The following is a 13,959-nucleotide window of genomic DNA, read 5'->3' on the forward strand; positions in this document are numbered from 1 at the left end:
GACTTGGTGCTTCTCATATATGAGAAGTAAGAAGTTTGCAGGAGTTCCTTATCTGATTGGTTCTGGGAAGTTGATTATTAAGAGTAGAACTGAGACTTTACCCGGGATCTGAACAAAGATTGTTTCCTCAAAGAGCAATAACCCAAAAAGATCTATTCTTCTCTCATCTCATTCTCTGGGCATAAAAAGTCAATCAAGTATATTTCAGCTGTGATATAATGTTGCACTTCTGAAAAAAGTAACTTGTTCTTGTATAAAATCCTCAATCACTTTCCTGCCTATGTGGTTTTATAGTCAAAGCTAGCAGCCCATCTCATACAAAAACCCAGGGTGATGAATGCTTATTTAATCTTGTTTTGTTGATAAAGGGGCAAAGTAAATATAAATTTATTGAGAATAGAGCAGCTTTTGTCTCTGGTGGCTTCCTTTAATGAACAACTTGCTTCTACTTATAGATTCAGGCAATAAATAATGCCCAATGCTGGAGACATTATGTCATCAATTATATTCCTAAACTACAAAGAATCACCACCACTAGGAAAATAAGAACCAGTGACGGTCAAGGAACAGAATTTCATTTTGATTTGACTAATCCCTCTTCTTGTATTTAATTTGTTTCAGCGGAGTTTCTAATTATCTTAGACTTTTAAATTAACCACATATTCAGCCTGCTGCAGTCCAAATGTCACTTCTTTCCATGTAACAAGAAAAAAACATATCCTTTGTACTTTTTCTTCTTAGGGAATAGGTAAACTGCAAGACAAGTCAGAATTTCTCATGGGTGTCAGTGCTGATAAACTAGTCAACATGGGGTGAACAGGAACATCCACAGTAAATTGCCTCCAAACATGCCTTCACTCACGAAAGTTCTGTAAATGGGGGTGAAAATGAGTGTTTGAGAAGCTGGCAAAACAGCATCAATTGAGGTTCTCCATATTCAGAATTCTCTTGAGTGGTGGGAGAGGGAGATGCATTAAATCTACTGCCAAATACCAAAATCACCAACAAATTTTGGCGTAAAAATGCAGGCCAAAATTGTCTTTAGAAAAACAAAAGAGTGTTTTGTTGCTTCCCTTAACAGAAAATAAGATTTTCCAAAATGGATATAAAAATAGGAAAGGAAATGTGAATAGAAGTAGAATTATTACCATACACATCCAGCTCGTAAAGCTTTTCAGCAGTTCCAGCAACACTGGTGACGCGACAAGTATATTGACCAGCATCTGATATATGGGCCCGAGGTATCTGAAGGAAGTGCCCTCTGTCAATATACGTAGCTTGCGGACTGGAGATGATTGGTCGATTGGCTCTGTACCAGGTTATAGCAGGCAGCGGAACGCCACGAGCTTCACATTCCAGGAGGACGGGGTTATTTAGCAGAACAGTCAGGTCAGTTGTGGTATTACCTCCTTTAATGGTTGGTGCAACTTTTGGTATGAAAATGAAAACAACAGCATAAATATAATAATTGAACAGTTGAAAGAAACAGTTCAATAATTTCTGACTACGTAAGTAACTCAAGTAATAGAAAACATTCTGGCAGCTTTTAAGACTGGGGCTGCATATTTAAGTTTAAACAGCAAAATTCAGCAGGCAATGTGACCAAATGACATGAAACTGATTCATATCAAGAAAAACTGAGTTAATGACTTATCTGGTCTCAAATAAAGCCAAGGCACAGACTTCAGCACCATTGAGTAAACTGGGAGAGATTTTAGAATATTCCACTGAATGAATTTCATAAATTTAACAGAGCTCCCAGAGCAGACAGTTTCTCAGTTGTCAAAGCACATTGACAGGATAGTCAGTGACTCAGTTTGCTATGAGTTGTATTACAATGAATGTCCAGATGATTATGGATAGCTCACATTATCACTGTCAGATACTTCATCATTTCGCTGTCTATCAACCTGTGCTATAATTATCTGTTTGAAAAGTAAAGGTTGTTTCATTCACTTGATGATGAACAGTAGTTAAACTGTAAATATTTCATATTTGTACATCTTCTAACTGTACTTTGCACTTGGACCTTAGGTAAGTTAGGCATTAAATCAAGTCCAATTGAAACTTCCAAGAGACAATTTTCAAATGCAAGTAATTTTTGTCTTAATCACAGAGTAATAAACTTGCTATACATGGGTACTTAACTTTAGAAAAACACCCTTCACTTCAGTTGCCTACAACAATAAACCTCAAGTCCTCACAATACAAATGTAGTGCTGGTTCCTGATCAACTATACTTAATTTGATACTGAATATTAAGTTGTAGCTTTGAGTTGATTAAGAACTGGAAAGCGAATGTATAAAAACATGCCAGTTAGGTTGTAAACAGCTATCCTCAAACTCATCTGCAGCCCAGACTGGATACCCACCAACTGATGTTGATTTCTCTATATTCAAACATACATTCACCTAGTGTAGCTGCACAACTAAGAACATCTCCATGCAAGGGAAAAGAGTTATTCAAATAACACAAGAACATTATACCTACCTGTCAATCTAGTCCCTCTAATAAGGTATAAATATTTTAATATTATGAGCTTTATCTAACGTGTACAATTTCTCAAGGTGGTTAAATCAATTATATGTTAGAGGAAGGAATTCCTTGATTTTCAAATGTACACGAACATGAATTTACATATATTAATTTCATAGTACAACTGTGTACTTTGCTGGGTACTGAAAACCTGTGCTGACCAACTGGCTGGAATATTCAAAAATACCTTCAACCTTTTACTGCCATGGTTCTTAGATACCCATGGCTTCAAAAGGGAAGCAATCATTCAATGCCCAAGAAGAGTAGAGTGAACTGCCTCAATGACAAACACAAGGGAATCTGCAGATGCTGGAAATTCAAGCAACACACACAAAATGCTGGTGGAACACAGCAGGCCAGGCAGCATCTGTAGGGAGAAGCACTATAAACGTTTTGGGCCGAGACCCTTCGCCAATGTCCTGACGAAGGGTCTTGGCCCAAAACGTCGACAATGCTAGCCAGGAAGATAAAGGAGGATAGCAAAAGCTTTTTTAGGTATGTGAAGAGAAAGAAGATAGTTAAGAACAATGTTGGGCCCTTGAAGAATGAATTGGGTGAAATTGTTATAGGAAACAGAGAAATGGCAGAAGAATTTAATAAGTACTTTAGATCTGTCTTCACTAGGAAAGACACAAGCAATCTCCCAGATGTATGGATGGGCCAAGGACATAGGGTAACAGAGGAAATGAAACAGATTGACATTAGGAAGGAAACGGTGATGAGTAGACTGATGGGACTGAAGGCTAACAAATCCCCAGGTCCAGATGGTCTGCATCCTAGGGTACTAAAGGAGGTGGCTTTGGAAATTGCGGATGCATTGATAATCATTTTCCAATGTTCCTTAGATTCAGGATCAGTTCCTGAGGATTGGAGAATGGCTAATGTTATCCCACTTTTTAAGAAAGGAGGGAGGGAGAAAACAGAGAACTATCGTCCTGTCAGCCTAACATCAGTAGTGGGGAAGATGCTAGAGTCCATTATTAAAGATGAAATAGTGGCATATCTAGATAACAGTGATAGGATTGGGCCGAGCCAGCATGGATTTCCCAAAGGCAAATCATGCTTGACTAATCTATTAGAGATTTTCGAGGATGTAACCAGAAAGTTAGACAAGGGAGATCCAGTGGATGTAGCGTACCTCGATTTTCAGAAGGCATTTGATAAGGTCCCACATAGGAGATTGGTGGGTAAAATCAGAGCTCACGGCATTGGGGGGAAGATATTGACATAGATAGAAAACTGGTTGGCAGATAGAAAGCAAAGGGTAACAGTGAATGGGTGTTTCTCGGAATGGCAGGTGGTGACTAGTGGGGTGCCACAGGGCTCGGTATTGGGATCACAGCTGTTTATGATTTACATCAATGATTTAGATGAAGGCATTGAGAATAACATCAGCAAGTTTGCTGATAATACTAAGCTGGGTGGCAGTGTGACATGTGATGAGGATGTTAGGAGAACTCAGGGTGACTTGGATAGGCTGGGTGAGTGGGCAGATACTTGGCAGATGACGTTTAATGTGAATAAGTGTGAGGTTATCCATTTTGGGAGTAAGAACAGGAAGGCAGATTATTATCTGAACGGTGTAGAGTTAGGTAAGGGAGAAATTCAGAGATCTAGGAGTCCTTGTTCATCAGTCACTGAAGGTGAATGAGCAAGTGCAGCAGGCAATGAAGAAGGCTAATAGAATGTTGGCCTTTATTACAAATGGAATTGAGTACAAGAGCAAGGAAATCCTTTTACATTTGTACAGGGCCTTGGTGAGACCACACCTGGAGTATTGTGTACAGATTTGGTCTCCAGGGTTAAGGAAGGACATCCTGCCTGTAGAAGAAGTGCAGCGTAGATTCACAAGGTTAATTCCTGGGATGTCCGGACTGTCTTACGCAGAGACGTTAGAGAGACTGGGCTTGTACACTCTGGAATTAAGAAGATTGAGAGGGGATCTGATTGCAACATATAAGATTATTAAGGGATTAGACAAGATAGAGGCAGGAAATATGTTCCAGATGCTGGGAGAGTCCAGTACCAGAGGGCATGGTTTAAGAATAAGGGGTAGGTCATTTAGGACAGAGTTAAGGAAAAACTTCTTCTCCCAGAGAGTTGTGGGGGTGTGGAATGCACTGCCTCAGAAGGCAGTGGAGGCCAATTCTCTGGATACTTTCAAGAAGGAGCTAGATAGGTATCTTATGGATAGGGGAATCAAGGGATATGGGGACAAGGTAGGAACCAGGTATTGATAGTAGATGATCAGCCATGATCTCAGAATGGCGGTGCAGGCTCAAAGGGCCGAATGGTCTACTTCTGCACCTATTGTCTATAAAAGTGTGGCAATTAAGGAACAGAGCAGGTGCTGAGCAGGATGACACTCATCCTCACTCAAAGACTAATTTTTCAAATTGGGAAACATGGAGACACCAGGCATTGGAACTAGATGTTGGGATATTATGCTTCCACTGTGCACTATGCTTTAACTATGAAATTTGTGACTGAGGAACTAACTGTAGATAGCACCCCAATGACTTCTCCTTGTATTTGACTGATTGACTAAACTGCCAATAGGTAGTAAATATTTGTTGCTCCATCTTATGTCCTTAGCAAATCCAGTCATTTATTGCAATATATAATCAACATAAATGTCATTCATTCTTAACTTTTTACTTTCTCAATAAATAGAACATAATAGAAATGCTCTTAATTGAATGTGATGAAAGAAAACATTTGAAATGCTAACTAATTTCTTCCTTTCAATGTCAATTAACTGCTTATATTTGACAGCATTTTCAATTCCTTTTAAATTTGCCAGCTTTTCATTTTTGATATACAAATACTTCTAATCAACAAAGCGTTATCAATGCATAATCTTTAATAATTGATACACATCATTCTTGTAGAACTGAGACATTTTAAGAATATAGAGAGAAAACGGCATTAATACTCAACAGGTCAGATAGCAACTGTGATTAAGTGACAGAGTCGATGTTACAAACTTAGCAGAACAACTAAAGGTGAGAATTCGAGAATAAAACAGTATAGACAATGTGACAGAGGAGGGGAAGGGTTGGGAAAAACAAAACAAATATCTGTGGTAGGGTGGAGACCAAGAGAGGCTGATTTTGTCTGTTGAGTCAACCATTCTCAGAGCCATATAAATATGTGAGAAATCGCTGGTCTTCAGAATTGTAATTTAGATAAATTACAACTATTGTGAGGGCTGATTTTTTTTGTAGCAGAACATTGCAAAAGCCACTGAAATGTTCACAAAACTGCTTTATATGATCTCCTACTACAGGCTATCCATGGTTGTGTGGGCCCTCTGAAAGCATTAGCCATTTAATTAAACCATTGCTCTTTTCCATGGCCCCACAAACCTCCCTTTTAAAGTATTTACACATTGCTCTTTCGAAATTGCTTTCAGGCAGCACATTCCAGATCATAACATTGCATTATACAAAAGAGTTCTTCAATTCCCTCTTGGGATTCTATTTATTTTGTTAGAAACCAATGTTTTGATTTACACAATCAATTGCAAGTTTCCTGACATTTAAACTTCATATTCCCCTTCCCCCCATTGAAGAGGTAGATGCCAGAGGCTATCAGGAGTCCCTGTTATCCACTGTAACTTTATAAAAGTAGTGGATGGTACATTGGAGAGCATAATACAAATATTTAGATATTATTTAAATAGACTTTTTCATGCCTCACTGCTTGTATTGAACATCAATCATCTTCTTGCAGGAAATCAAAAACACAGCAACATATTTGGGGGGGATGGTGGAATACGCCTCTTGAACATTTCCTTTCCTGAGAAGCATAAATAATTGTTCCAATCATTTACAAAAGCTATACCTGGTGTCCCAGAACCATTGAGATTTGTTTTGCATATTGCTCAGTCAATATTCTGCAGAATAGCTTAATGCATGATTTCCTGCTGCATTGATCAGCATTTTTCCAAATACCCATGTGTATGAACACTTACATAAAGAGGAATGAATCAAACAGCAAGCCTTTTTGATTCTTAAAGATCTTTTTTTTCTTATTCAGTTCTTATTAAAATTGTTCATTGAATGTACTTGATGCTTTCATTGAAAAAGTAAATGATTAAATCATTTGCTGAAGGCAGGAATTTGCAAACTCTAGTAGTAACTGCTCACAGCTCTCTGAGAAGCCCAATTAACTTATTAGTTTGGTAAGACATCATGTTTGATAATGTAAATCTGCTGTTGAAATAGTTGCTCTTCATAGCCAACATCTGGTTTCTTGCACCGTGCAGTGCAAGATATAAGAATTTATCTACACACACTGTTCATAAAAAGATATTTATACAGTGACTCTAGAATTCCTGGGTATGATTAGCAGTATGAGAGTTTAACTAAATCAACATTGCAGCTAACCTGAGGTGGGGGTGGGAAAACCTGTTTTCATTAATGGTGTTCTTTTGCATTTTTGACCCTTTCTCCAAAGCATTTTGAGAATTTCCTCTCCTATCTATACCTAACAATTAAAAGGCTCAGAGTGCAATCACAGAGTGGTTATGTCATGGAATAAGAAATTCAGAGGCCTGGACTAATGGTTCAAAGATATGAATTAAAACCCCACCTTGTTCAGATGATTAAGCATATCTAGAATTAAAAGGCTGATGTCAATAATTAGGTTCATCTAAGTACTGGTTTATCATATGTATTTTGGAGAAGGAATTATATAATCCTGATATGCTCTGGAATCCTGAAGCAGATCGTATTCTGGAGTGAAATGTAAAGTTCAAAATTCCACCTATAACTGGACAACTCTGATTTGAATCATCCTGTGAGAAAGCTGAATAGCAGCACCACATTATTATTGACCAGCCTCTGAGAATGTGACTCCATCAGTTTTTCAGTTCAGCAACTCAACACAAAATAAAACTCAAACCAGCAGGAGTAGTTAGCTTTTCACATTGGAAGAGCTGCACTAACCGTAGATGTTGAGTTTGAATTTCTTGAATCGTTTTCCTGCAGCATTTACTGCACTGCACTGGTAATGGCCCTGTTCAGACAGGCGTGCATTCTTTATGTGGAGCAGCTGGCCATCATTTCTTACCTCTATGTTGGGGCTGCCCAGGAAAAGAACCCTGTTGTGCAAAGCATGAAGAATTGTTATTACTATTGCTTCTGGTACAATGCAATGACAAATTTGGAACCTGATAACACATGACCTCTACAAGAAAACTCTGTGAATTTTGAAGGACAAATTTAATATTTAATGATCTTCTGTGACAAAAATGCTAAAATTACATTCTATTTAGTCTGTTGTGCTGCATTTATTTATTCTCCTGCATCACTGTTATGTAGAAACCCCATTTCCAGAAAAGTTGGGATATTTTCCAAAATGCAATAAAAACAAAAATCTGCGATATGTTAATTCACGTAAACCTTTATTTAACTGACAAAAGTACAAAGAAAAGATTTTCAATAGTATTACTGACCAACTTAATTGTATTTTGTAAATATACACAAATTTAGAATTTGATGGCTACAACACATTCAACAAAAGTTGGGACAGAGGCATGTTTACCATTGTGTTACATCACCTTTCCTTTTAATAACACTTTTTAATTGTTTTGGAACTGAGGATACTAATTGTAGTAGATTTGCATTTGCAAATTTGTCCATTCTTGCTTGATATAAGACTTCAGCTGCTCAACAGTCTGTGGTCTCCGTTGTCTGATTCTCCTCTTCATGACGCGCCATACATTAGGTGATAGATCTGGACTGGCAGCAGGCCAGTCAAGCACACTCACTCTGTGTCTACAAAGCCATGCTGTTGTAGCCCGTGCAGAATGTGGTCTGGCATTGTCCTGCTGAAATAAGCATGGACGTCCTGGGAAGAGACGTCACCTTGATGGCAACATATGTCTCTCTAAAATCCTAATATATCCCTCAGAGTCAATGGTACCTTCACATACATGCAACTCACCCATGCCGTGGGCACTGATGCACCCCCATACCATCACAGATACTGGCTTTTGCACCTTTCATTGATAACAATCAGGATGGTCGTTTTCATCTTTGGCACGGAGAACTCGACACCCGTTTTTTCCGAAAACTAGCTGAAATGTGGACTCATCTGACCACAGCACACGGTTCCACAGTCTTTCGGTCCATCTGAGATGAGCTCGGGCCCAGAGAACTCATCGGCGTTTCTGCATAGAGTTGATGTATGGCTTCCTCCTTGCAGAATACAGTTTCAAGTTGCATTTCTGGATGGAGTGACGGACTGTATTAAGTGACAATGGTTTTCCGAAGTACTCCCAAGCCCAGGTGGCTATAATTGTCACAGTAGCATGACAGTTTCTTAGGCAGTGCCGCCTGAGGGCTTGAAGATCACGCGCATTCAACAGTGGTTTCCGACCTTGCCCTTTACGCACTGAGATGTCTCTGAATTCTCTGAATCTTTTCATAATATTATGTACTGCAAATGTTGAAAGACCTAAATTCTCTGCAATTGTGTGTTGGGAAATGTTCCTTTTGAACTGACTAACAATTTTCTCACGAATTTTGGCACAAAGAGGTGAGCCATGACCCATCCTTGCTTGCAAAGACTGAGCCTTTGATGGGCGCTACTTTTATACCCAGTCATGATACCTCACCTGCTACCAATTAGCCTGCTTAATGTGGAGTCTTCCAAACCAGTGTTACTTGAATATTCTGTGCACTTTTCATTCTTATTTTAACTCTGTCCCAACTTTTGTTGTGTGTGTTGCAGCCATCAAATTCTAAATTTGTGTATATTTACAAAATACAATTAAGTTGGTCCGTAAAACTATTGAAAATCTTTTCTTTGTACTTTTGTCAGTTAAATAAAGGTTCTTGTGAATTAACATATCACAGATTTTTGTTTTTATTGCATTTTGGAAAATATCCCAACTTTTTTGGAAATGGGGTTTGTAGACCGGAGAGCATTAATGCTGTTGGAAGAGCTTGCAAAAACAGAAAAGGAGTTCACCATTTTGTTAAAGACATCAGATGTAAACTGCCAACAATTGTCTGCGCCACAGTCATGCTAGGTTGTCCTATTATGTATGTTGCTGCAAATACTTTTCAAGCTGTTCTGCATAATACAATCAATGCTAGATAATTAGAATGCATCGGGACCAGTACATTTTGGCTCAGTAAACGGCTGCCCCAATTAGCCAAAGTTTAATGAAAATACGACAAACTACTGTTTAAATGAGTAACAAATTATGCATTTAAATGAAATAGAGAACAAATCAGAACACTATCAATACTACTGCAGTGCCATAAAATTGAGTATCAATTTCTAATTGTTATCAGAGGAAGTTCCAGCTGCCGCGTTCTTTTGATTGACTGTAAATGAAAAAAATCAGCAGACACCTAACATAGATAATGGACTGTCTTCATACAATACTTTCGACGATTGCATCCTCCAAATTTTCATTTTCACTAGAACATTCAAGATGGGTATCGATACTCTCAAATTCTTCGTAGTTTCTAACTTGTTGAATTGGTGAAATTGTTTCATTTTCACTCCTGGCCATTTCTGGCATCTCCAAGCCTGAATGCTTGAAACCACGGTGAGCATCGTCTTACTGCTTATTTCTTGCCAACTACCAGTGGCAAAATCACTGCTTTTTGAACACAAATACCCACAATTTACACTATTTAAAAACTCTTTGTTTTAAGCATGGTGTAGTGTCTAACAGCCACACCAGTGCACTTTGCTGATGCCAGTTAGAAACTGTTCAGCAACATTACCCTGCCCCAGTATAGTGGTATTAGTGCCCCAATTTAGTGGTATAGTGTCTCAAAGAAATGAAGGCAATCCCAGCTATTTACATTCAGGGCTTGCCTCTACACCTCCTTCCTCACTACCACTCAGGGTCCTAAACAGTCCTCCCAGGCGAGGCAACATTTCACCTGTGAGCCTGCTGGGGTCATTTACTGTGTCTGGTGCTCCCAATGTGGCCTCCTGTTTATCAGTGAGACCCCCTGTATAATCGGTGAGACCCAACATAGATCGGGACACCATTTTGCCGAGCACCTATGCTCCATCTGCCAGAAAAGCAGGATCTCCCAGTGGCCACCCATTTTAATTCCACTTCCCATTCCGAAAAGTCTATCCACGGCCTCCTCCACTGTCGTGATGAGACCACACTTAGGTTGAAGGAACAACACCATGTATTCCATCTAGGTAGCCTCCAACCTGATAGCATGAACATTTGATTTCTCAAATTTCTAATATTGCCCTGCTTCACCATTTCCCATTCCTTTTCCCCTCTCTCACCTTATCACCTTGCCTGCCCATCACCTCCCTCTGGTGCTCCTCCCTCTTTTTCTTCCTTCCATGGCCTTCTGACTCTTTCACCAATCAACTTATCAGCTCTTGACTTCATCCCTCTCCCTCCAGGTTTCACCTATCACCTTGTGTTTCTCTCTCCTCTGTCCCCACCTTTTAAATCTACTCCTCAACTTTTTTTTCTCCAGCCCTGCTGAAGGGTTTTGGCATGAAACATCAACTGCAATTTTTCCCGTGGATGCTGCCTGGCCTGCTGAGTTCCTCCAGCATTTTGTGTATGTTTCTCTATTAGTGCTTGTTCTGTAACTGTTGGCCCCAATAAGTGGCTGCCCTGATTAAGCAATGGCCCAATTAACCAGAAACCACGGCATAGCTCTTCTGCTTGTTCTGTAGGCTAAGAAAATTCACAAATTTCATACCTTATGAATATAATTTTACAAACTGGATTTTGCTCTGACGTCTTGATTCAGTATGAAGATGTTGGATGTTAATGATGGGTTTTCAAACTGTGGAAAGGCAAGGGTTTGGGCTTGATCCATATTCTTACTGGTCCCATCAACATATTCACTGCTTTGCAAGAATAATTTCTCCAACATTTAATTATTCAAAATCCTACTAAATGTTTCCTTCAGTACAAAATATAAGTGTCCGGTTATACACTTAACATCACTTTAATCCTACCGTGAATAGATGAATCATACATAATGGAAGCAAATTAAAAATAAATCATTGTACAAAATTGGGCCAAAGTAGCTTTATTGTTGAACCTGAAGACAAAGCTGACATCTGGTTGATGTTGTTCATGGTTTAATTTTCTTAATCTTCATGGACATGATATCTGATGAAAGAAACTGGAAAGTTTGGCCAATATTCAGGAAACAATTCTTTGGATTCCAGATACCTTCAGCTTCAAAGTACGTCAGGCAATAAGCACTTTACTATTCTAAAAGTCATAACAGCAGATAGGAGGTGGATTCAAGACCTGAGTTTGAGGGACCAATGTCTACTGTAGTGCATATAGAACACTTACTGGGCAGGAACAAAGCTGAAGAAAAGTAATAGAGTCCACTGGGGTGATTTCAGCCTATTTTGCCTTCTTGTTTTTATATACTTTCAGCAATGTAGAGTGTTCTGACACAGAAAGAGAATAGCACGTGACTGCCCCTTGATAGAACCATTCCATTACTTCTGGGCCAGTGTTCTTTCCCCATGATACTGTGATTTCTTTGTCCTTTCATGTATTTATCTAATTCTTTTTTTGAATGTTACTCGGTTGAACCTCCTTCCACCGTCTTCAGATCAAAGTAACAAGCTGTGTACAACTCAAGGCAAATACATCTGATCCACCTCCTTGTCATTAACCCCTCTGTCCCCAGAACTAGCTTCTTCAATTTATCTCCATTCGTGGATCTTGGTGGCTCACTAGTAGGTGCAACACAGCTCCAGTGACTCAGGTTTGATCCTGATCTCCGGTGCTGCCTGAGTGGAGTTCGCATGTTCTCCCTGTAGGGACATGGTTTTCCCCTTCATCCCCCAATGTTGTGCCAGATCAATGGAACCAGTAATCAAATGGCCAACTAACTCCTGCCTACATAACGTCCGTATCCTTCCATTTTCCTCACATTCATGTGTCTGTCTGAACGTCTGTTAATTTCTCTGATGTTTCTGCCTCTACCACTACCTAGGGGAGTGCATCACAGGCACCCACCACTCTATATAAAAGACTTGCTTCTCACATCTCCTTTGAATTTAACCCCTCTCACCTTAAACGCATGCCCTCTGTTAATGTTAATATGGTATAATGCATACTCTACATACTTTGATAATGATTGTACTTTGAACTTTTTTTTAAGACATTTTCACCTTGGGAAAGCAATACTGTCTGTCTACTCCATTTATGCCTCTCATAATCTCATCAACCTTTATCAGATCTCCCCTCTGCCTCCTCTGTTCCAGAGAAAACAGCGCTCATTTGTCCAACCTCTTGTAATAGCACGTGCCCTCTAATCCAGGCAGTATCTTAGACAACCTGTTCTGCACACTTTCCGAAGCCTTGACATCGTTCATATAATTTGGCAACCAGAACTGTATGTAATAATCTAGATGTGGCCTAACTAGAGTTTTTTCAAGCTTCAACATAACCTCCTGACTTTTGAATTCAGCGCCTTGACTAATAAGGGCAAGCATGCCTACAGCTTCTTCACCATGCTATCAACCTGTACAGCCACTTACAGGAAGTTAGGAACTTGAACTCCGAGATCTCTCTGCTCATCAACACACTGCCCTTAACAGTGTACTGTCTCTTTACATTAGACCTAGCAGGGTGAAACACCTCACATTTTGCCTGGTTGAACTCCATCTGCCAATTCTCTGCCCATATCTGCAACCAATTTATATTCTGCTGCATTCTTTGCCACCCGCCTATACTATCCATAACACCACCAATCTTCGTATCATCAGCAAAGTTACTAACCCACTCATCGACATTTTCATCCAGGTCCTTTAGATACATTACAAACAGCACAGATCTCTGTGGAACTCCACTAATCACAGACCTCCAGCTAGAATAAGTCCTTTCAACCACTATCTTCTGTCTTCTATGGGCAAGTCAGCTCTGAATCAAAACAGCCAATTCACCATTAATCCGGAAAAGCCTCCCATGAGGGACCTTATCAGATACCTTACTAAAATTCATGTAGACAACATCCACTGCTCTTCCTTCATCAATCACCCTCGTCACCTCACCAAAAATCTCAATCAAGTTAATACGACTTACTGCACACAAAGCCATGCTGGCTCTCCCCAATTAGGCCATGGTTTTCCAAATGTTTGTAAACCTTATCCCTAAGAATTCCCTCCAATAACTTCCCTACCAGTGATGTGAGACCCAATGGTCTATAGTTTACAAGATTATTGCTTGTTCCCTTCTCAAATAATGGAACACTAGCTACTTGCCTGTCCTCTGGAATCTCACCTGTGGCAAGAGAGGTCACAAAGATATTAGTCAGGTCCCAGCAATCTCTTCTCTTTCCTCTCAATATCCTGGGGTATATCCCATCACACCCTGAGGACATCAAACTCAATGCTCTTTAAGACCATAAGACAAAGAAGCAGAATTAGGCTATTTGGCC

At 39.5% G+C, this 13,959-nt stretch overlaps 1 protein-coding gene across 1 annotated transcript in view; it reads right to left on the minus strand.

The window, feature by feature from the left end:
- hmcn1 (hemicentin 1) overlaps nucleotides 1-13,959 on the minus strand; it is a 501,533-nt gene that overhangs the window by 206,534 nt on the left and 281,040 nt on the right. Inside the window, exons 30-31 of the mRNA XM_059984517.1 lie at nucleotides 7,489-7,643; nucleotides 1,149-1,427 (exon numbers count right to left, since the gene is read on the minus strand). Of these exons, the coding sequence (XP_059840500.1) occupies nucleotides 1,149-1,427; nucleotides 7,489-7,643 (434 nt within the window). The remainder of the gene's footprint in view (nucleotides 1-1,148; nucleotides 1,428-7,488; nucleotides 7,644-13,959) is intronic.

Source organism: Hypanus sabinus, chromosome 11 (genome assembly GCF_030144855.1).
Source record: "Hypanus sabinus isolate sHypSab1 chromosome 11, sHypSab1.hap1, whole genome shotgun sequence".
NCBI classification, from domain to species: domain Eukaryota; kingdom Metazoa; phylum Chordata; class Chondrichthyes; order Myliobatiformes; family Dasyatidae; genus Hypanus; species Hypanus sabinus.